The sequence below is a fragment of the Myotis lucifugus genome, unplaced genomic scaffold, assembly GCF_000147115.1.
Source record: "Myotis lucifugus unplaced genomic scaffold, Myoluc2.0 scaffold_6, whole genome shotgun sequence".
Taxonomy (NCBI): Eukaryota; Metazoa; Chordata; class Mammalia; order Chiroptera; family Vespertilionidae; genus Myotis; species Myotis lucifugus.
This window is the reverse complement of record NW_005871054.1, coordinates 3114174-3137905: the sequence shown is the minus strand read 5'-3', so window position 1 is coordinate 3137905 and position 23732 is coordinate 3114174. Positions and strand designations below refer to the sequence as shown.

The window sequence follows — 23732 nt, the reverse complement described above, 5'->3', positions numbered from 1 at the left end:
ACATATTAAGAACAGTATGCCATATACGCCAGGTCCCTTGAAACATATGCTGTGAAGATGTTTCTTCTCTGCAGCGACTGTGTCAAGCAGCAAGGATGGACCGGCTCCCGGCAAGAAATAAATATACAAACTATTATAGAAAAGAAGGAAATATTCCTCAATTCTTTATAAGAGGCCAGTTTAACCTTGATACCGAAACTTGACAAAAACAAATTAAGGCATTCTGTTATGAAAGTAGATACAAAAATATCTTCAATAAAATACTGGCAAAACAAATCAGGAGTGATGAGAAACCAAGATAGTGGCATAGGTAAACACCGGAAATTGCTGCCTCGCCACAACCACTTCAAAAATACAACTAAAAGACAAAACGGACATCATCCAAAAGCACAGGAAGGCTGGCTGAGTGGAAATTCTACAACTAGAAGGAAAGAGAAAAGCACACTGAGACTCAGAGGAGGTACAGAAGTAAAGTGCAGAGGTACGGAGGCCCACATGGAAAGGGCTGGCAACTGAGGACACGGTTGTCTTTTTCAATCAGGAGGGAGTCTCAAGCTCCCGACTGCTCTGAACTCCAGTTCCGGGTGAGTCTCTGGGGATCCAGACTCATACGGGGAGAAACTGGACTGTCTGGCATCAGTTGGAACTCGAGGGCGGCTTTCTCTCAGAGATGCTTGCAGCGATTACCAGGACACTGAGACGCGGGGCCTCTTAGGGTAGGACTGAGGAGCAGCCATAGCTGCTTGCTCCGCCCTGTTGATCCCCTGAGACCCCGCCCCACCCAAGCTGTGCACAGAGGCTTTTGCATATGAAAGGCCTGGCCCTTTGCAATCTGAAAATTACCTAACAAACTGCAGCTGGGTCAGAGAGACCCAGAACTTCCAAAAATAAGGCCCAAGGCCCCACAGCCGTTTGCATTGCTTCACAGCTGGGCCTCATCTGGGCACCTCCAAACCTCAAACAAAGAAGAGGAATCTGCAGATCTCTCCATAGCTCCTGCTGGGTAGCCTCAGGCAAAGGCTAAATTAGCACCTCCTTAGATCCAAGAGCCAGTGTACCCAGTGGTCAGAGTGGGACCATCCAAATTACAACTCCTCAGATCCATAAGGGACACACTCAGGGGGCAGACTCAGTGAGCACCAAAGCCCCACTGAAGCAAGTCTTGCCCCAGAGGGTGTCTCCAGCACAGAAGTTCTCCCACTGCAGACACAGCTGATTCTCACAGCCAATTGGCCTGGAGGTCATTTCCTCCCAGTGATACCTACAACAATCAAGGTTTAACTACAACAAGACTGTGCACAAAGCCCACAAAGGGGTGCACCAAGAGTGTCCACCTCAGGTAATTGGGGAGGCTGAGCCACTGGGCCCTATAGGACACCTAGCACAGAAAGCCACTCTATCAACACAGGGAAGCATAAAAAATGCGGAGACAAAGAAACAGGTCACAAATGACAGAAATGGAGGAAAGCAAACTACTGGATATAGAGTTCAAAACCACACTTTTAAGGTTTTTCAAGAATTTTCTAGAAACTGCCGATAAATTTAGTGAGACCCTCAAGAAATCTAGTGAGACCCTCGAGGTTATGAAAAAGGACCAACTAGAAATTAAGCGTACACTGACTGAAATAAAGAATATTATACAGAGATTCAACAGCAGACTAGAGGATCGCAAGAATCAAGTCAAAGATTTGAAATACAAAGAAGCAAAAAACACCCAACCGGAAAAACAAAAAGAAAAAAGAATCCAAAAATATGAAGATAGTGTAAGGAGCCTCTGGGACAGCTTCAAGCATACCAACATCCGAATTAGGGGGGTTCCAGAAGAAGAGAGAGAGCAAGATATTGAAAACCTATTTGAAGAAATAATGACAGAAAACTTCCCCTACCTGGTGAAAAAAAATAGACTTCCAAGTCCAGGAAGCGCAGAGAACCCCAAACAAAAGGAATCCAATGAGGACCACACCAAGACACATCATAATTAAAATGCCAAAAGCAAAAGACAAAGAGAGAATCTTAAAAGCAGCAAGAGAAAAACAGTCAGTTACCTACAAGGGAGTACCCATATGACTGTCAGCTGATTTCTCAACAGAAACTATGCAGGCCAGAAGGGAGTGGCAAGAAATATTCAAAGTGATGAATACCAAGAACCTACAACCAAGATTACTTTACCCAGCAAAGCTATCATTCAGAATTGAAGGTCAGATAAAGAGCTTCACAGATAAGAAAAAGCTAAAGGAGTTCATCACCACCAAACCAGTATTATATGAAATGCTGAAAGGTATCCTTTAAGAGGAGGAAGAAGAAAAAGGTAAAGATACAAATTATGAACAACAAATACACATCTATCAACAAGTGAATCTAAAAATCAAGTGAATAAATAATCTGATGAACAGAATAAACTGGTGAATATAATAGAATTAGGGGCATAGAAAGGGAGTGGACTGACAATTCTCGGGGGGGGGGGATGGGGTATGGGGGGTGCAGGAAGAGACTGGACAAAAATCGTACACCTATGGATGAGGACAGGGGTGGGGGTAAGGGCAGAGGGTGGGGTGGGAACTGGGTGGAGGGGACCTATGGGGGGAAAAAAGAGGAACAACTGTAATAATCTGAACAATAAAGATTTAATTTAAAAAAATAAAAAACCAAAGAAAACAAAAAAAAAATCAGGAGTATATCATGGCTATTTAGTTTTACTTCAGGAATGTAGGTTGGCTTTAACATTTGAGAATTAATGTATTTCATCATCTACACTAATAAAATACAAACATGCAAATGGACCGTACCTTCGCTACACCTTAAGCCACGTCCACCAGCCAATCACAGTGACTATATGCAAATTAACCCAACCAAGATGGCAGCCAGCAGCCACGGAGCTGGAGCAAGCAGGAGGCTTGGTTGCCCCGGCGATGGAGGAAGCCAAGCTTCCCGCCTGCCCTGGCCGGCTGTGGCCTCCACGCAAGGCAACAAAGTTTCAATTATAGAAGATAAATAAATCCCAGATACCTGCTTCCAGCCAGCCTCCACTGGGAGCTTGGGTGGCTGGGGGCCGTGGCCAGCCTGCAAACAGCTATCAGCCCCTCACCCAGGCTGGCCAGGCACCCCAGCGGGGACCCCCACCCTGAAGGGGCTGTGGCCAGTCTGAAAACGGCCCTCAGCCCCTCACCCATGCTGGCCAGGCACCCCAGCAGGACCCCCACCCTGATCCGGGACACCCTTCAGGGCAAACCAGCAGCCCCCACCCATGCACCAGGCATATAATAAAAGGGTAATATGCAAATTGACCCTAACAGCAGAACGACTGGGAATGACTGGCCACTATGACACACACTGACCACCAGGGGCCAGACGCTCAATGCAGGAGCTGCCCCCTGGTGGTCAGTGTGCTCCCACAGGGAGAACTCTGCTCAGCCACAAGCCAGGCTAACAGCTGCCAGCACAGCAGTGATGGTGGGAGCCTCTCCCGTCTCCTCAGCAGCACTAAGGATGTCTGACTGCAGCTTAGGCCTGCTCCCCGCTGGCAAGTGGACATCCCCCGCGGGCTCCTGGGCTGCCAGAGGGATGTCTGACTGCCAGCTTAGGCCCGTTCCCCCCAAGGAGCGGGCCTAAGCCAGCAGGTGGACATCCCCCGAGGGGTCCCAGACTGTGAGAGGGCACAGGCTGGGGTGAGGGACGCCCCCCCCCCCCCGAGTGCACAAATTTTTGTGCACCGGGCCTCTAGTCCTATATTATAAAAGCCCAGTGATCAAACGGTGGAACATCCAGAATGACCAGTCGACCAGTCCCTAAGATGCCCACTGACCACTAGGGGGCAGATGCTCAACACAGGAGCTGCCCCCTGGTGGTCAGTGTGCTCCCTCAGTGGGAATGCTTCTTGGCTGACCAGGATGAGCAGCTGCTCTCTGAAGCGGGAGCAGCTGCTCAGAGGTGGGTCCACAGCTGCTCGGCTGACCTGGATGAGCAGTTGCTCCTGCTGCAGCCACTTGGCTGACCTGGATGAGCAGAGCTCCCACAGCAGGCCAATCCCCGCAGGCCATACCTCCCACCAGTGTACGAATCCCGTGCACCGGGCCTCTAGTTAAGAGAATAAAGGAGAAAAATCATAATCATCTTGATGGTGAGAAATTATTCAATAAAGTTCAGTGTTTATTAGTGGTAAAAACTTTTAACAAACAAATAGAAAAGAAACTACTAAATTTACAAACCTACAGCAAACAATACATAATGGTGACCTATTGAAAACTTTACTTTGAGATCAGGAATGAGACAAGGATGCCTGTTATTATCACTAGTCAAGATTATACTGCATGTCCTAGATGCAAAACCTTAATAATTAAAGCTGTAAGGATTGAAAAAGAAGTAATAAGCCTATCAGTATTCACATACACTATGACTGCAAATCTTAAGAATCTAGAAAATCCAAGAGAAGAATCCAAAACAAGGTTGCTGGATACAAGGACCATATTTTTTAAATCAATTATTTCTGCATAACAGTAACAGTGAAATTTTAGAAAGACATCATGTACCAAAAAATAAATAGGAATAAATCTAAAGGAAGACCTCCATATAATAAGCTATAAAACATTACTGAGAGTCCATAAAGTTATTTTTAAAAACCACTTTTGAGAAAAATCTTTAAAAGCCTTGGCTGATTTGGCTCAGTAGATAGAGCGTCAGCCTGAGGACTGAAGGTTCCCGGGTTCGATTCCAGTCAAGGGCACATGCCCAGGTTTCGGGCTCGATCCCCAGTAGGGGGCTTGCAGGAGGCAGCCAATCAATGATTCTCATCGTTGATGCTTCTCTCTCTCTCTCTCCCCTCTTCCTTCCTCTCTGAAATCAATTTTAAAATATATTTTTAAAAAGCTAAATAAATGAAACATATATTGTATTAGTGGGTTGAAACTCTCAATATTATAAAGACATTGATGACCTCAAATTAACCTGCAGATTCAATGTAATCCCAAAGAGAATCTCAGTATGGTTTTGGGTGGGGAGAGTGGGATACAGAACTTCAAGTTCTGATTCTAAAGTATACAGGGAAATTAAAAGGATTAAATAGCCAAGACACACTTTTTTTTTTTTTAATCCTCACCGGAGGATATGTTTTTCATTGATTCTAGAGTAGCAATTCTCAACCTGTGGGTTGCGACCCCTTTGGGGATCAAACAACCCTTTCACAGGGGTTGCCTAAGACCATCGGAAAACACATATATAATTACATATTGTTTTTGTGATTAATCACTATGCTTTAATTATGTTCAATTTGTAACAATGAAATTGGGGGTCACCACAACATGAGGAACTGTATTAAAGGGTCGCGGCATTAGGAAGGTTGAGAACCACTTCTAGAGAGAGAGGAAGGGAGAGGGTCAGAGAGAAAGTAACATAGATGTGAGAGAGAAACTTGATTGGTTGCCTCCCATACATACCCCGACCAGGGATTGAACCCTCCACCCTTCAGTGCATGGGACGACACTCCAACCAACTGACCATACCGGCCAGGGTGAGCCAAGACACTCTTGAATATGAAGATCATTGTGGGAGGATTTGTTTTATTGGACATTAAAAACTATAAAACTGTAGTAATTTTGATAGTGTCATTTAGGTACAAGTATGTTAGGACAATATCTAACAACCAACCCTGAGAAAATGGACAAGAGTCTTAAAAAGAAAGTACAGATTGAAGATAGTACAAATAATGGTAGCATAAGTAAACAAGAAAATAAGAGTTATTTGGCTATGTTATTTTATGCATTTTGTCTTAACACTGAAATTCTAAGCAACTGGATATTAGAGACTATTCCTTACTCTTAACATATCTTCAGTAGAATCTCGTAACACTAGATATCGGAGGTGTTTAATATTTCATTTGAATTGAACCTATTGTGTTTAAGTTACTATTTTGAATTTTGTTTGTTTGTTTTAGATCTGCTGATTTGGGTCCTACTTTATTGACAAGACCTGGACAACCAGCACTTACCAGAGTACCCCCACCTATTCTTCCAAGGCCATCACACCAGACAGGAAGTAGCAGTGTGAACACTTTCAGACCTGCTTACAGCTCATTTTCTTCAGGATATGGTGCCTATGGAAATTCGTTTTATGGAAGCTATAGCCCTTATAGTTATGGATATAATGGGTTAAACTATAACCGCCTCCGTGTAGATGATCTTCCGCCTAGTAGATTTGTTCAGCAAGCTGAAGAAAGCAGCAGAGGTGCATTTCAGTCCATCGAAAGTATTGTACATGCATTTGCCTCTGTCAGTATGATGATGGATGCTACCTTTTCAGCTGTGTATAACAGTTTTAGGGCTGTATTGGATGTAGCGAATCATTTTTCCCGATTAAAAATACACTTCACAAAGGTTTTTTCAGCTTTTGCATTAGTTAGGACTATAAGGTATCTTTATAGACGGTTACAACAGATGATAGGTTTAAGAAGAGGCTCCGAGAATGAGGACCTATGGGCAGAAAGTGAAAGAACTGTGGCTTGCCTTGGTGCTGATGACAGAGCGGCTAACTCAGCAAAATCTTGGCCAATATTCTTGTTCTTTGCTGTTATCCTTGGTGGTCCTTACCTCATCTGGAAACTGCTATCTACCCACAGTGATGAAATAACAGGTAAGAGTAAGAGAACAGGTTCTGAAACCACATAACAATCTCAAATTTCAAGAATAGATTTGTTACATTAACATTCTTTATATTTATTTGTATTTAATATTTTTGATCCAGTTATATTTTTAGTTCAGAACTTCAGAACTGGAAAAGAAATATATAGCAAAAACAGCTTGTTGATTTATTCATTATTCCCTCAGTATAACAGTATACATTACCTAACTACTATTTACAAGGTGCTGAATTTGATGCTATGGGGTATACATAGAACATAATTCCCTTTTTTCTAAAAGTCAATTGGCAGGGAGATGAGTAAGACACATATACAGGTAATTGTGATGAGGCAGAAAGAGTGTGGTAAGGAATAAGGACAGTTGGGGAAAGATAGGATTTATTGAGCCTTTTTTATATAAAAGACACTACTAAGTATTTTGTATATTTTATCTCACTTAATTTTTACAATAACCCTAAGAGATAGGAATTACCTTCATTTTACAAGGGACAAAACTAAAGTTCAAAGAAGTCACTTGCCCAAGATCACATCTTTAATAAAGTAGGACTAGAAACAAAACCAGGCCTGTTTGTTTAGTTCCTTCTCCACCAACTGGTACCGAGTGCTATCTCAATTTAGAAAAGCAAAGCTAGTTTTTTGGGGGCAGCTATTAGTATCCCAGAAGTAGCATTTAAGTTAGATTTTTGAAGGACAGGTAACATTTCATCAGTTAGGTAGGGAAAAACAGACTGTGAAAGGCAAATACATACATGGAACAGAACAGAGAACCCAGAAATTGACCTAAGCCATTACGCTCAATATTTGACAAAGGAGGCAAGAGCATACATTGGAGTCAGCAGTCTCTTCAATAAATGGTGTTGAGAAAATTGGACAGATAACATGCAAAAAAATTAAACTAGACCACCAACTTACATCATACACAAGAATAAACTCAAAATGGGTAAAAGGCTTAAATATAAGTCGTGAAACCATAAAAATCCTAGAAGAAACTATAGGCAGCAAAATCTTAGACATCTCTTGTAGCAGTATATTTATAGATACATCTCCTAAGGCAAAGGAAACTAGGGAGAAAATAAACAAATGGGATTACATCAAAATAAAAGGCTTCTGCACAGCAAAGGAAACTTTCAACAAAATGAAAAGAGAGCCCACTGTATGGGAGAACATATTTGGCAATGATATATCTGATAAAGGGTTAATATCCAAAATATATAAGGAACTCATACAACTTAACAAAAGGAAGACAAACAATCTAATTTTAAAAATGGGCAAAGGACCTAAATAGACACTTCTCCAAAGAGGACATACCAAGAGACATTTTTCATATGTCTCTTGGACATACCAGATGGCCAAGAGACATATGAAAAAATGCTCAAACCCACTGAATATTAGAGAGATGCAAATTAAACATCACTGAGGTATCACCTCACACCTGTCAGAATGGCTACCATCAACAAATCAACAGATGAAAGTGCTGGCGAGGATGTGGAGAAAAGGGAACCCTAGTACACTGCTAGTGGGAATGCAGACTGGTGTAATCATCATGGAAAACAGTATGGAGTTTCTTCAAAAAATTAAATATGGATCTGCCATTTGACCCAGTGATCCCACTTCTAGGAATATATCCTAAGATACCCGAAGCACCAATCAGAAAGAATGTATGCATCCCTATGTTCATAGCAGCACAATTTACAATAGCTAAGATCTGGAAACAGCCCAAGTGCCCGTCAGTAGATGAATGAATAAAAAAGCTGTGGTACATTTATACCATGGAATACGATGCAGCAGTAAAAAAGAAGAATATTTTACCCTTTGAGACAGCAGGAAGGACTTGGAGAGTACCATGTTAAATGAAAAAAAGTCAGAGAAAGACAAGTATCACATGATCGCACTCATGTGGAATCTAAGGAACAAAAATAAACTGATGAACAAGAGTGGATCCAGAGATATGGAAGCATGGAACAGCATGCAGAATCTCAGAGGGAAGGCGGGGGAGGGTGAGTGGGAGGGAGGTCATCAACCAAAGACCTTGTATGCATATATGCATGGCCCATGGCCACAGACAATAGGGTGCTGAAGGCCTGGGATGGGGTCAAGGGCAGGTTGGAGGGAGTAAATTGGGGGGGAAAGGGGACATGTAATACTTTCAACAACAACAACAAAAAGACTGTCAGCTTGAACAAAAGTACATAGGGAATATGATATTCAGCAGCTGTCCTATTGCATAGAATGAAAGGATAATAAGGTTGAAGGCTAATAATGGAAGCTCTTAATCTTCATTTAGTAAGGAAAGGATGTGCTTTTTGTGTGTATGGTTTTTTAAGCAAACTTATACACAATGTTCTAAAGAGATTGGTCTGTCTCAAGTGTTTGAACTTCGGGGTCCACTTATTTGCTGATTTTTTTTCAATAAATACAATCAGCCCTTTGTATCTTCGGGATTCGAATCCATGGATTCAACCAGCCATGGATCGAAAACAGTATTTTCTCATTCCCAACCATTGATGAAAAATACTGCTTTTCATTTATTGTTAGTCAAATCCGCAGATACAAGGGACGGACTATAGAGTCAAAGATATACATGGACTTTAGACTGCACAGGGGTCAGCTCTCCTAACCCCTGCATTGTTCATGGGTCACCTGTGAAAGTCAGGGAGATAGTGCCATAGGAAGAGAAATAAGAGTGCTGCAGAACCAGGGTTAGGAAGTGGGGTCACAGTGCTACCCCAGTCAGGAAGCTTCCCTTAAGGAGGTGAGAGATTAAGGCCTGCAGCTATTTGAGGTGTAGGGAATAACAAAGGTATGTAAGTGGTAGTGTGCCTGACATGTCATGTGAACAGCAAGGAAGCCAGTGGGAAAGAAGCAAAGTCTGAGTAGCCAGAGATGGAGGGAAGAATACAGTGTTTTGGGATCTCCATGCAAATGCAAAGGAAATGTCCATATTTCAAAGTCCATTGAACTATGCAAGTAAGAAGTTTCCACTTAAATGATTTTCATTTTGGAAGTGAATTAATCTCTAATGTAATGGCATGACATACATTAATACAAAAGAAGAATTTAACAGAATTCTACTCTTTATCTACTTATGGATGGATATACTCAATTAAAACCGCAAGTTCAGTGAATTAATATCAGGATTTGTCAGTACCTGTCTGTATGAAAAAATATTTTCAAAGATGAAATACCTCAGGTCTTTTTATGTATGAACATTAACAGATGAACATTTGCACTTGATATGATGATAGGAAGCACTATAGTTAAACCCCAAAATATCCCTCCCACCCCCAAAATCCCATTCTTCTCAGTAGAAGACCTGTATTATAAAAAAATAACTCAATTTTTATTACATTTTGAGTTTTGTCAAAAAATTTATGGAAAAGTTTTTTCTTTCGTTAAATAAGTACAATATCTTCAATTCACCTCATGACCTGCAAAGTCTAAAATATTTACTTACTGTCTGGCCCTTTATAGAAAAACTTTGCTAACCCTTGGCCTAAAGTAAGGGAGCTAGAATTTTGAGCTTGAAGAAAAGGTAAAAGCTCATAATAGATATTCTAGTGAACTGTTGACTTTACATCGTGTTAATTATAGAATGTAAGGGGTAGCTTTTTTTGACAAATTTATGCAACTTGCAAACCAGAGCCAGTCAAATATCTTCATCTTTTGTTTGTAAGTTTTACTAACCTAATTTTAATTCTTAATTTGGTTTATAGACAACACCAACTGGGCAAGTGGTGAGGATGACCATGTAGTTGCTAGAGCAGAATATGATTTTGCTGCCCTATCTGAAGAAGAAATTTCTTTCCGTGCTGGTGATATGCTCAACTTAGCTCTCAAAGGTAACAAAACATGAATAAATTGATTTTATCTGTGAATTTTTTGAATTTGTAAATGTATTAAAAACTGCAACAAAATATTGGTTATTATTAGTTAACTCAGAAGTAATTACTAGGATTTCACTTTTCATGTCTATTTTGAACTTTCAAATCTGGGTGGTGGGGGAGAAATGGCCCAAATAGTGGTTTTAATAATATTTAACTGAGATAAGGAAAGAGCTTGTTTATATAATCTCTTCTAAACCCAAAATGCTTGAAGTCCAAACTCTTAATCGCTACACAAAAACATGAGGCAAATGCTAAATGTAATAAATATAACAAACCAAAGAAATTATCTAGCATCATTTAAGTATCCCTTTCCTCCTTTGAATGCTGGGGCTGTTACTGCTTTTTTTTTTTTTTTTTTTTTACTTGAATAGTGCTTACTTCAGAAACTTCAACATAAATATTTTAGGAATTACTGTCATGAAATATTTGGACCAGGTCACCAACAGTTTTTAACAGGTCTAGACAAAGTGGCTTTTTTCTTCGGCTATCTCCAGTAATGAAAATCAGAATTTTTGTTGATTTACAAAAAAAGATTCTTTGTATGTTTATGAGGATTCAGGTTTGCTACAAAAAGTCACATTGTTGGTAAAGATCCTAGTAATAACAATAACCTCTGTCATTTATAGAATACTACTTACTATGTACAAGGCACTATACTTTACATGTTTTACTTAACCCTTATAATAATAATGCTATAAAGTGCCAACTGTTACCTTGTCCTTGTTTTAGACATGAGAAAACTAAGACTCAGAATTCTGAGTAAATCGACCAGAATCGCAAAACTAAGATGTGGTAGAGCTGGACTATGAATGTAGGTTTATCTGACTTTGGAACCACTTTGGCTGTTTCCCCTGCGGTCTACTAAATGGGAACTTTAGCCCAGCGGTCGCCAACCTTTCAGACCTCACAGACCACCAGTGGCCCACCCTGATTGCCAGCCAGGCCGAGGGAACCCACCCATGCATGAATTCGTGCACCAGGCCTCTAGTATGTAAATAATTTAAAATTTTAGGTCCAGTTTGCTAAATCTCTGCCGCATCCCCTCATACACAAAATCTCACCTCTAGCCATTATATTCATGTTTTCCATCTAGTGAAAAATCACATCTTACTATTTTGAATTTCAAAAGAATGAGTTCTTTATAAGATGTCTTTTTTCTTATATATTTTTTAATTTAAATATATTTTTATTGATTTCAGAGAGGAAGGGAGAGAGCTAGAGAGATAGAAACATCAATGATGAGAGAGAATCATTGATTGACTGCCTCCTGCACATTCCCTACTGGAGGGGATTGAGCCTGCAACCCGGGCATGTGCCCTTGGCTGGAATCGAACCTGGAACCCTTTAGTCCTCAGGCCAATGCTCTATCCACTGAGCCAAACCAGCTAGGGCTTTTAATATATTTTTATTGATTTCAGTGAGAAAGGCAGATAGAAACATCAATGATGAGAGAGAATAATTAATCGTTGATAGGCTGCCTCCTGCACGCCCCCTACTGGGAACCAAGCCTGCAACCCAGGCATGTGCCCTTTACTGGAATCTAACCAGGGACACTTCAGTCCATAAGCTGATGTTCTATCCACTGAGCCAAACCAGCTAGGGCTATAAGATTTCTTGATGTAGATAAGATCAATAGAGATAGTTTTAATTAATCTAAATAAACAATAAAAAAGGTTTCTTTCAATTTTATTATAATAATTCAGAAAAATGTTAGAGCTCAGATTAGCCTTCTACTAATATTGTCTCTTAACACATTGGCTTTGCTTCTTTGCTTTCTTCCATTGCTCAAGTAAAGTATGTTTGTGCACTTAGAATAAAATCTGTCACAGACATGGTTAATTTGTTTCTTCTTTTTTTATAGCATATTAAACACTAAAATGTCATATTGTGTCTAAATTATAATGTTGAACTAAAACTCTAGTGTTAAACAGCTTTTTAAAGACATGGATAAAATAGGTGGAAGAATACCAAAATTAAAAATTGAATATATTAAGTAATCTTTCCTACTTGAAGCTTAGGACTCATTGGTTCTCAACCTGTGGGTCGCGACCCCTTTGGCGGTCGAAGGACCCTTTCACAGGGGTCACCTAAGACCATCCTGCATATCAGATATTTACATTACGATTCATAACAGTAGCAACATTACAGTTATGAAGTAGCAACAAAAATAATTTTATGGTTGGGTCACAACATGAGGAACTGTATTTAAAGGGCCAGAAGGTTGAGAACCACTGGCTTAGGTTATTGCTTTTAACTTTTTGTCAAGGTTGGAGATAACAGAGGTCTTCATTTTTGGATTAAAATTAACATTCACTGTCTTCAGGATTGTTCATCACAATCACATAGAATGAATTTTATATTTTGGCTAAAGGTATGTAAAGAAAGCTGGCTGTCCTGGGCCGAATTTCTCAGTGGTTAGAGCATTCACCCTCGAACTGAAGGTTGGATCCCTACCCTGCTCTGGGTGCATGCAGGAGGCAAGCAATCGATGTGCCTCTGTCCCATCGATGTTTTTCTCTCTTTCCCTCCCTCTCTCCCCCCCCCTCCCCCCCCCCTCTTTTCCTTCTTCCACTCTCTCTAAAAAGTCAAAGGAAAAAATATCCTCAGGTGAAGATTAATAAAAATAAAAAAAATAAAAAGAAAGCTGGCTTATGTAAGGTATACATTTATCTTCTATACTTACCCCTGAGTTACCCTATTGAGAAGGATTGAGAAATCCATTTCTCAAATTCCAATTTAAAATATGAAAGACATTGATGTTAGTTTTCAGCTTTTGGGGTAGCTGAATCTCCTTACTCTATGAATGGACAAACTAATATAAGCTTTGTTCTTCAAGGTTGAAAAATATTTAGTAATTATAAAATGTATAAATTATAAGAAGGGACCTAGAACTGTTAAGTCTATCATTTGATATTGAATATATGTGTATATGCTATTTGTTTATATATTTTATTATATAACTGTAACACAGCTTTTACTTAATTATGTTATAATTACAAGGCTGTCTTTTCTTTCATCAGAACAGCAACCCAGAGTGCGCGGTTGGCTGCTGGCTAGTCTTGATGGTCAAACAACAGGACTTATACCTGCTAATTATGTCAAAATCCTTGGTAAAAGAAGAGGTAGAAAAACACTGGAATCCAGTAAAATTTCCAAGCAACAACAGCCTTTGACCAACACAACACTAATTAAAGGAGCCACAGCTGCTGATTCTTTGGATGAACAAGAAGCTGCCTTTGAATCTGTTTTTGTTGAAACTAGTAAGGTTCCAGTTGTACCTAGTTCCACTGGAATAAGTGGAGATAAACAAGATCTTTGATATCTTTCATGTTTGCCTGCAGTTGAACTATAGAATACTTTTTTAAAATTACTTCTTATATAGGAATTATTCTATAGTCCAATGAACACACTTATTGCTATTCCAGGTGTTTTGCTGCTAGAAATTGTTAAAGTGGTACACTAGTATCTTGGTCTAGTGACCTGGTTACATTTTACAAGTTATTGGGCCACAAGGATGTTTGTTTCACCTAGATTTTAAGATTATGAAAAATGTTTTATTTTCATCTTATTTAAAACCTATGTTTATTGCCTGACCCAGTTGGAAAGTTGTCCTATACACCAAAAAGGTTGCAGGTTCAATCCTGGTCAGGGTACATACCTAAGTTTTGGGTTCTGTCCCCGTTTGGGGCACATAACAGAGACAACTGATCTCTCCCTCTTTCTCTTTTACTTTCTCTCTCTCTCTCTCTCTCTCTCTCTCTCTCTCTCTCTTTCTCTCTCTCTCTCTTTCTCTTTGTCTCTAAAATCAATAAACATATTCTCAGGTGAGGATTTTTTTAAAAAGTAAAACCCTATGTTTACTGAAGGAGTAAGAGTAATGAACTACAGAATATACTATTTGCTACAGTAGAGATTATTACTGTTTTTAAAATTCTACATTAATTGTCTTGAAATCCTCAGAAATTGAGTGCTAATATATGAAAACAGGAAAAAAGGCTAATTTTTTTTTTTACAACTTTAATTATATTGAATAATAAAAATTTTCTGATCTGTATTACATTCAGTCTTGGGTTTGTTTTAGGCAATAAAATGTTTTTGCCCACTAACAATTGATACCATTATCATTTATTGTGTTTTTAAAAATTTATCCTGGAAAGGTCACTAGAAGCATTGTGAAGGAGATGGTTCTAGAGTATATTTAGCCCTAATAGTTTTCCCTGCTACTAAAAAGGCTGACATTTATCTTTCTTACAGATTATTTTCATGTCTTCTGAGGAGCAAATAACTTTTTTCCCTTTACAATAGGACTAGTTTTCATCCTGGATGGATCAGGATATAGGAAAGATTTCCTTTCTCTTTCTCCAACCAGGACTCAAGTCCTTGGAGTTTGTGCATAATGATATAGTAAATCCTAGCATTTAAAATCTTTTCATAGATTCTCTTCTCACTAATATAATTACTTTTCAAGAGTACATATTCATTCAGGCTGTTCATTGAAAATACACTTTATTTTAGGTTTAATTTTTACTACTTGAGACTGTAAATAAAATTCTGAATTGCCATTTAACATATGATAAAGCTATTTGATTTTTTTGTTTAATAATGACTTTATATGCAGTTAAATTTCACTGAATATTTACACACAAAATTGGAAAATTTGTATACTTGCTGTGATTATACTATGAAATAATACTATCAGGAATACAGGTGTACAAGAATATATTCACAGGTATAGTATTTCCCATTTTGTTCTAGTGGAGGTTCTGCTTTGTTATAGAGTAATTAATAGAAATTTTATTCTTGAAACAAATTTTTGATAAATTATTAAATTTGGTGTTGAGACATCTGAACTGAATGCTGTAAGTGAAGTGTAGAGGTGAAATGTTGATTCAGTCTATTTAGGTTAGAAAAGGTGAGTCTTTACAATAGAATTTGTGACTGGTATTAAAGATGTAGAGGGGAAAGAGTATAGCACAGAATGAAAAACAAATAATTTCACTTTTCTTAGAGTGTTTATTGTAATCTTTTTTATTATGACAGTTTTAGTATACTTTTTTTAGATGATATTAAATGTAATGTTCAAGGCTTCAATATTGTTATTTTTAGGAACTTATTTAAGGAGTACCACTTTACAGAAATTACTAAAACCAAACATTTTCAGTTAAATAAATTAATAAATCACAAATTACAATAAGAAAACAGGTTTTATTTACAGTTTTTTTTTCTGATTTTATCAGTTTAGAAAGGAAAAGGTAAAAAGACAATTTTCATGTTTTAACATGTTATTTATGTACTTGATTTAGTCTTTCAATTTGTCATAATTACACATTTACTTGAATCTAGCAGTCCTTTATCTTTAATGGAAAAAACAAATTGAATGCAGTTAAAATTTTATTTTTAATTGTGAAATTACTTTTATTGGACAAATAAAAATACATTAAACTTGAGTGACATTTTTTTAAGATAAACTGTTAACTCTATTTGCAGGATTGGAATTTATATAAAAAGTCTCTATTTTTCACACTGGCCGGTGTGTGTCAGTGGTTAGTAGTCTGCCCTCGAACTGAAGGGTCTTGAGTTTGATTCCCAGTCAAAGGTACATCCCTGGGTTACAGTTTCTATCCCCAGCCCAGGTTGGGTGAGTTCCAGAGGCAATCAGTCGATGTGTCTCTCTCACATCATATTTCTCCATCTCTCTCTCCCCTTCCTCCCTCTCTTCCTTCCACTCTCTCTAAAAATCATTGGAAACTCTAGCCGGTTTGGTTCAGTGGGTAGAGCATTGGCTGTGGACTGAAGGGTCCTGGGTTCAATTCCGGTCAAAGGCACATACCTCAGTTGTCGGCTTGATCCCCGGCCCTGGTCAGGGCGTGTGCGGGAGGCAGCCAGTCATAGTGTCTCTCTCACATCAATGTTTCTCTCTCTCTGTTTCTCCCCCTCCCTTCTACTCTCTCTAAAAATCAATGGGAAATTATCCTTGGGTGAAAATTAACAACAATAAAAAGTTTATTTTTCTTCATATCATTGTGTATACTAACAATTGCAAACCAATGTGTCCCTTTTTTTTGTGAGTTAAAAAATATTAGATGCCCAGCCAGTGTGGCTCAGTGGTTGAGCATTGACCCATGAACCAGGAGTTCATGGTTTGATTCCCAGGGCAATGCCTGGATTTCGGGCTTGATCCCCAATGGGGGCTGTGTAGGAGGCAACCAGTCCCTCTCACATCGATGTTTCCCTCTCCCTCTCCATTACTCTCTCTGAAATCAATTTTTTTAAAGGGAAAATAATGAAAAATATTAGATTTAGATTTATATAAAAATTTTCTAGAAGGTTGAGTTAAATAAAAATAAGACTACAGCCCTGGCCGTTGTGGCTCAGTTGGTTGGGCATTGTCCTGTGCACTGAAAGGTTGTTGGTTTGATTCCAGGTCAGGGCCCGTGCCTGGGTTGCGAGCTTCGATCCCTGGTAGGGGGTGTGAAGGAGGCAGCCAATTCCTCTCACATTGATGTTTCCCTCTCTCTCTAAAAATCAATTTTAAAAATCTTAAAAATGAAAATAAAAAGACTACAAGTAATCTAGGTTTTGGATTCTAATCTGGACACCACTACTACTTACTGTAAGATTTAACTCACATTATTTTTCAATTTCTTCAGTAATAATGTTGGGCAAAGCTGCTATATCTGCCTTCATGGGAGTGCTTTTTTTTCCCCCTCATAAGTAGGATTTTTTTATTTGTCACCATTAAATCTGAATTTTAAATAGATTCTGTGGCCAGGGGCTCATATCCATCAGCTCATTCAACTTTAATACCTGTCTCATCCCTAGTAGCTTTTCCAGAACTCTTAATTTCACTGTGAATCTCCATGAGTTTTCCCAATTCAAATTTGGGCTGCTTTAGCATTTTGACTTTTCTAACAAAGACATAATGGAGCGGATAGATTGGCAAGCCTTTTCTGTCTTTTCCAATGCTATCTGAAATCAGTTTATTGACCAATTCTTTCAAGTCATTTGTCTCATCTCTCAGGTCATGATTGCCATCATCCATATGTTCTTGACTCCAAAATTTATATCTTCAGGCCTTTTATCTGAATTCCAAAATCATATCCACCCACCACTCTGATATCTTCACTTGATCTCTGAAGTTTAATATGGTTAAAAATCCTGACCTTCACTTCAAAACCTGTTTCTCCTTCATTCTCTTTCTTGTGCTAGTAAGTGGCAACTACATTTTTCTGTTTGTTTAGGCCAGAAGCTTTGGAACTCTTTTTTATTTCTCTCACAACCCTCATATTATTGTGAGAGCCTATGACTTGTTGCTTGGCTTCTACCTCTACTTCACCAGACCTGTAGTCACTTGTCAGCACAGGAACAGAGTATTCATTTTTTTTAATCTAAGTCATATCACAACACCCTCTGCTGAATTCCTGCCAGAGGCTTCCCATTTGACTCAATATCAATTCAAAGTCCTTATAGGTCTACAAGTGATGATGCCATCTGACCCGCTTTCAACTCTTCACCTTCCACTTTCCTCATAGGTGCCACACTGCCACCTTGCAGTCACTTTAATATTCTAGCCATGTTCTCACCTTTGGACTTTTGCACATAGTTTTTCTTAGGTCTGGACATTCCCAGAAATCCTCATACCCTTCTTCTGCAACTTTCTGGTCATTGCCCAAGAGTTATCTCGATGAGCCCATCCATATCACCCTGTTTTAAACTGCAACCTCTGCCTTAACTCTGTAGTATACTGGTATATTGCTTCTTGTCTTCCTGCATCCTACACATGAAACAGTACCTAGCATATTTGGGGCACTCATATCCTGAAAGAATGAGCGGATAAATCATAGTATCTTTTTCCCATACTCTCATTAATGTCAGAAAGTTTCACTGTAGAAAGAGCATATGAAATTAATCCTAACAGAATAAGTGTACAGGGTAAATCAATAACTTAAATTCATAACTACTAGCTATAGTATGCATTATTTCCCTAGATAGTCATAATGCATCAATGTTTTGTTTACACTGTTAATAGACAATATGTGGAAGGAATATCAAACTATATGCCTTTGATCAGTTAATTTTTATACAGTTTAAACTTGGTTGATTATTTTTATTTTTTAATATATTTTCTTTATTGATTTCAGAGAGGAAAGGAGAGGGAGAGAACGATAGAAACATCAATGATGAGAGAGAATCACTGATTGGCTACCTCCCGCATGCCGGACATGTGCTCTGACCAGAATCTAACTGTGACCTCCTGGTTAATAGGTCAATGGTCAACCACTGAGCAATGCTGGCTGGGCTAAACTTGGTTGATTTTTAAATTTCACTAATACATTCATAACCCTGCACACCAAAGAAGTTTTAGTTTTAAGCCAGTACAGTAAACTTCAGTTGGAAAGTAAGCCCCAGAGAAAAGGCCACAAATCACTTAGGTAGCATATCTTTTTATTATTTTTTTCCTCTTTAATGTCGAAAGTATTATACATGTCTCCTTTTTCCCCCCCACTGACCCCCTCCAACTTGCCCCCGCCCTCTGCTCCAGGCCTTCACCACCCTATTGTCTATGTCCGTGGTTTAGGTAGCCTATCCTTTATTTTTAATTTTTAATATATTTTTATTGACTTCAGAGAGGAAGTGAGAGGGAGAGAGAGATTGAAACATCAATGACGAAAGAGAATCATTGATCAGCTGCCTCCTATACAACTGGGGATTGAGCCCGCAACCTGGGCATGTGCCCTTAACCCAAATCAAAGGGCGCATGCCCGTAGGCTAATGTTTTATCCACTGAGCCAAAGCAGCTAGGGCAGATAGCATATCTTTTAGAAGGCAACTGCTTTTGGAATACATTTGACTTGCTTCCAGGATCTGTGGACTTTTGGATTCATCTTTTTAATCAATTCTAGAAATTTTACAACAGTTATCACCATTCTGTTTGTTCTCTCTGGGATTCAAATTAGACATATGTTGAACCTCATTCGGTCCTCCATAGCTTTGTCTTTTGCATTTTCTATGTCTCTGTGTGCTGCAATCTGGATAATTTTTCATGTATATTTGCATGTTCACTCTTCAGCTATTTCTAATTTACCATTTAATTCATTCACTGATTTCTTTAAATTTTCATAATTATATTTTAAATTTAGATAATTATATTTTAATAATTATATCTAAAAGTTCTGCCTTTTTTTTTAATCAGCTTGTTCATTATTGATCATTTATTGTGCCCTTTTTTAAGGATGCCATGTTAATATCTACAAGAACTCCCGTATCTGCAATCCTTAAAAGTTCAAATGTTTATTGTCTGTTTTGATGCTCACGCATAGTGTCTGGCTTCATATTTATGGTGATCTTTCTGAGCTTATTGCTTGTTAATCTGTGAGTTCTGCAGGCCAAAGCTTGGAAGGCTTGACTCCACAGAGCAAGCCTCAAACTACGGCCCGCGGGCCACATGCAAATACAAATATTGTATTTGTTCCCGTTTTGTTTTTTTACTTCAAAATAAGATATGTGCAGTGTGCATAGGAATTTGTTCATAGTTTTTTTTTAAACTATAGTCCGGCCCTCCAACGGTCTGAGGGACAGTGAACTGGCCCCCTGTTTAAAAAGTTTGAGGACCCCTGCCACAGAGGATTCACTTCTGCCTATACTGGAGGCATCATATTCTGGGACCAACTAAGTCCTTCCTTGCAAGTCTTAAGTAAGAGTAGGAGACCAGGATCAGTTTCCCCTCCCCCTCACTCTGCTGATTGGCACAAAGCTCAAACTCCTGACAACTTCGGGCATCTCCCCTCAGGGCACCCATACCCCTCCCTTCTGCCTGCAGTTTCTAGCTCATTGGTTTTGATAGATTTTTGCCTGCTCCCCAACTTCCTATGAGACTCAAAGTGCTTTAATGTGTATGTCCCAGACGGGGTCTTGTGCAGCAGGAGAGCCTCACATGTAGTCCACCACAATGCCAAAAATTAGAACTTCCCTCCAATTTCCAGAGACTCATGGCCAATTATTTCAAGTTTTACATTGTGAAAAAAGCAATAAATGTATTTTTTTCTTTGCGATATTTTTTTAATATATTTTTATTGATTTCAGAGAGGAAGGTAGAGGGAGAGAGAGATAGAAACATCAATGATCAGAGAGAATCACTGATCGGCTGCTTCCTGCACACCCCCTACTGGGGACCGATCCCACAATCCGGGCCTGTGCCCTTGACTGGAATAGACAGAACCCGGGACCCTTCAGTCCACAGGCTGACGCTCTATCCACTGAGCCAAACCAGCTAGGGCTCTTTGTGATGTTTTAGCTATTAATATTTACTCTGTAAAAACTAAGAATATTTACTTTGTAAAAAACTACTCCTTAGTTTGAAATTAACTGGGAAACTCAATATCCTTAATGGGATGTGAGGAGAAACCAGGAAGGAAGAAAGGATATTAACACCAGAAAGTAGAGAAGGCATAATTTCTACTAATAAACTTGATAAACCTGCACGCATGTACATTTTATATTTTTTCCCATTTGCCACAGATTCTCACAGGTCCTTAAACTAAGACAGACATTTGGGAACAGACATTCTGCTTTAAGGTTTAGGAAGATTCCTTAGTGCCTTCTGATTCAGAGAAAAAAAAGCAGATATATTTATAACAATGTAGTTTTCCTGTGTGTGTGTTTTAGTCTGTGGCAATATTGTTTGAAAATGTTCATCCATATATGGTACATGGCAACTAAATTCATAAATTGATTGGAAAATTCCACTCCTCAACCATTGTATTAATGATTAAACATATATTACTTTACTGTTTTTCCATTTGTATGTGAAAACACAAATTTTTTAAAGCCAACCAAAATGAACTTATAAATGGTTAACACATTTTTCATTTGAAACTTGTTAATATTCATTAAGTTCTAAATAATATCTACTTAGAGTTGTTGGGAGGAAACTGTCTTAAGCACCTAGCAGAGCAACTGACATATAGTAAAGGTTCTTGTTAAAGGTGATTAGCATTGTTAATTGTTATCTGCAAGTTTGAATCAGCAGCTATCTTTAAAGGCCAAAGACCCGCTCTAGCTGGTTTGGCTCAGTGGATAGAGCATCGGCCTGTGGACTGAAGGGTCCGAGGTTTGATTCCAGTCAGGGGCACATGCCCAGGTTGCAGGTTCGTCCCCATTAGGGGGCATGCAGGAGGCAGCCGATCAATGATTCTCTCTCATCATTGATGTTTCTATCTCTCCCTCTTCCTTCCTCTCTGAAATCAATAAAAATATATTTAAAGAAAGAAAAAAGAAAAAAAGGCCAATGACCTGCCAAGGGGATCATGTGGGACAATGCCCTTCAGGAACAGGGATATTCTCTTGTACATCCTATTAGAAGAGTGGGATATTCTCCGCCTGTTGCTAGCACAGATATTGAGGGACAGGGGGAAATATTATTGTTCAGAAGTAAGCAGTCAAGATTCTGCTATGTTGGGCATAGAACTGCCACCCACACAAACACATATGTGATTCCACCATGTGGGACTTGGAGTCTGAACATGAGGCCTATTAATTTAAGGGAGTTTTGTGAACAAGAGCCCACTTTTGGGTAGTAAAAAGAACTCCACACTGGGATATAGTAACTTATCAGAGACATTTGGGAAGTGATTATGGTCTCCAACATGATTTCTTCCAGACTTGAAGCAAATAAAGGAAATATGCTTATTGATCTATCTTTTACTTTTCCACATTTTATTCCTTTTTGTTGTTTTATACAGCTCTTTGCCTTGTCATGAAGTTACATTATTTCATGTTTTATTGTTAAACATATTTTTATTGATTTCACAGAAAGGGAGAGGGAGAGAGAGATAGAAACATCAATGATGAGAAAGAATTATCAATTGGCTGCCTCCTGCACACCCCCTACTGGGTTGAGCGCACAACCCAGACATGTGCCCTGACTGGGAATCCAAAGGTCATTGAACCTGACCTCCTGGTTCATAGGTCGATGCTCAACCACTGAGCAACACCAGCTGGGCACATTATTTAGTTTTATTTTATTTTTTTAAAAATATATTTTATTGATTTTTTACAGAGAGGAAGGGAGAGGGATAGAGAGCTGGAAACATCAATGAGAGAGAAACATCGATCAGCTGCCTCCTGCACACTCCCCACTGGAGATGTGCCTGCAACCAAAGTACATGCCCTTGACCGGAATCGAACCCGGGACCCTTGAGTCCGCAGGCCGACGCTCTATCCACTGAGCCAAACCGGTCAGGGCCATTATTTAGTTTTAAATCTGCTCTGCAGTGATGTTTGGTACCAGCTGGAGTCCAAAAGGCATTGCATTTTTATTGTCTTTTATCCATAAACATTTATCTGAGTGTATATATAATTTTTGTAGTACTAATGGAGTTCCTTTTTAGTTTCATATTTCACTAGTTAAAAATGTTTCAAAAATAAGTTAACTGCCCTAGCTGGTTTGGCTCAATGGATAGAGCGTCGGCCTTCGGACTGAAGGGTCCCAGGTTCGATTCCAGTCAAGGGCACATGCCTGGGTTGTGGGCTTGATCTCCAGTAGGGGGCATGCAGGAGGCAACCAATCAATGATACTCTCTCATCATTGATGTTTCTATCTCTCTCTCCCTCTCCCTTCCTCTCTGAAATCAATAAAAATAATTTTAAAAAAATAAGTTAACTGTAATGAAGTCAATAATAGAGGTCTGGGTAGCATATAACCCTTGAAACTAGACTGTTGTGTAGAGGCTCACTCTCCCATAATTTAAAAGTGGGTGCACAACTGCTCACATGGAGCCTACATTATCTGGCCTTCTCGTCTATAGTTAAATTGTAGCCAATGGGATATGGTGGAAATGATACATGTGATTTCTGAATCATGCCTTAAAAGTCCTGGGGCATGATACAGATGATGTGTTATAGAATTGTACACCTGAAACCTATATAATTTTATTAACCAATGTCACCCTAATAAATTTAATTAAAAGTCCTGGGGCATGCATTTCTTGCCCTGTCTCCCATTTCTTCTGTGCGGTGTGGAAGTAAAAGTGAGTGTTTGCAGTCATCTCAGATGCTGCAATGGATGTTGTGTGTCAAGATGGCAAAGCAGCTATGTCAGCCCTGAATTACCACCTCTACTGTAATTTTGACAGAGAATAAACTTATATCGTGTTTAAGCTACTGTATTTTGGGTATCTTTGTTAAAGCAACCTAGTCTGTACTAAACCTAGTAGAGGGAT

The 23732-nt window shown here is 39.0% G+C and overlaps 1 protein-coding gene across 1 annotated transcript in view; it reads left to right on the top strand.

Moving 5' to 3' along the window:
• PEX13 (peroxisomal biogenesis factor 13) overlaps positions 1-15949 on the top strand; it is a 20381-nt gene extending 4432 nt beyond the window's left edge. Inside the window, exons 2-4 of the mRNA XM_023746570.1 lie at positions 5927-6621; positions 10342-10467; positions 13533-15949. Coding sequence (XP_023602338.1) covers positions 5927-6621; positions 10342-10467; positions 13533-13831 — 1120 coding nt within the window. The 3' untranslated portion in view covers positions 13832-15949. The remainder of the gene's footprint in view (positions 1-5926; positions 6622-10341; positions 10468-13532) is intronic.
• Positions 15950-23732: the final 7783 nt, after the last annotated feature.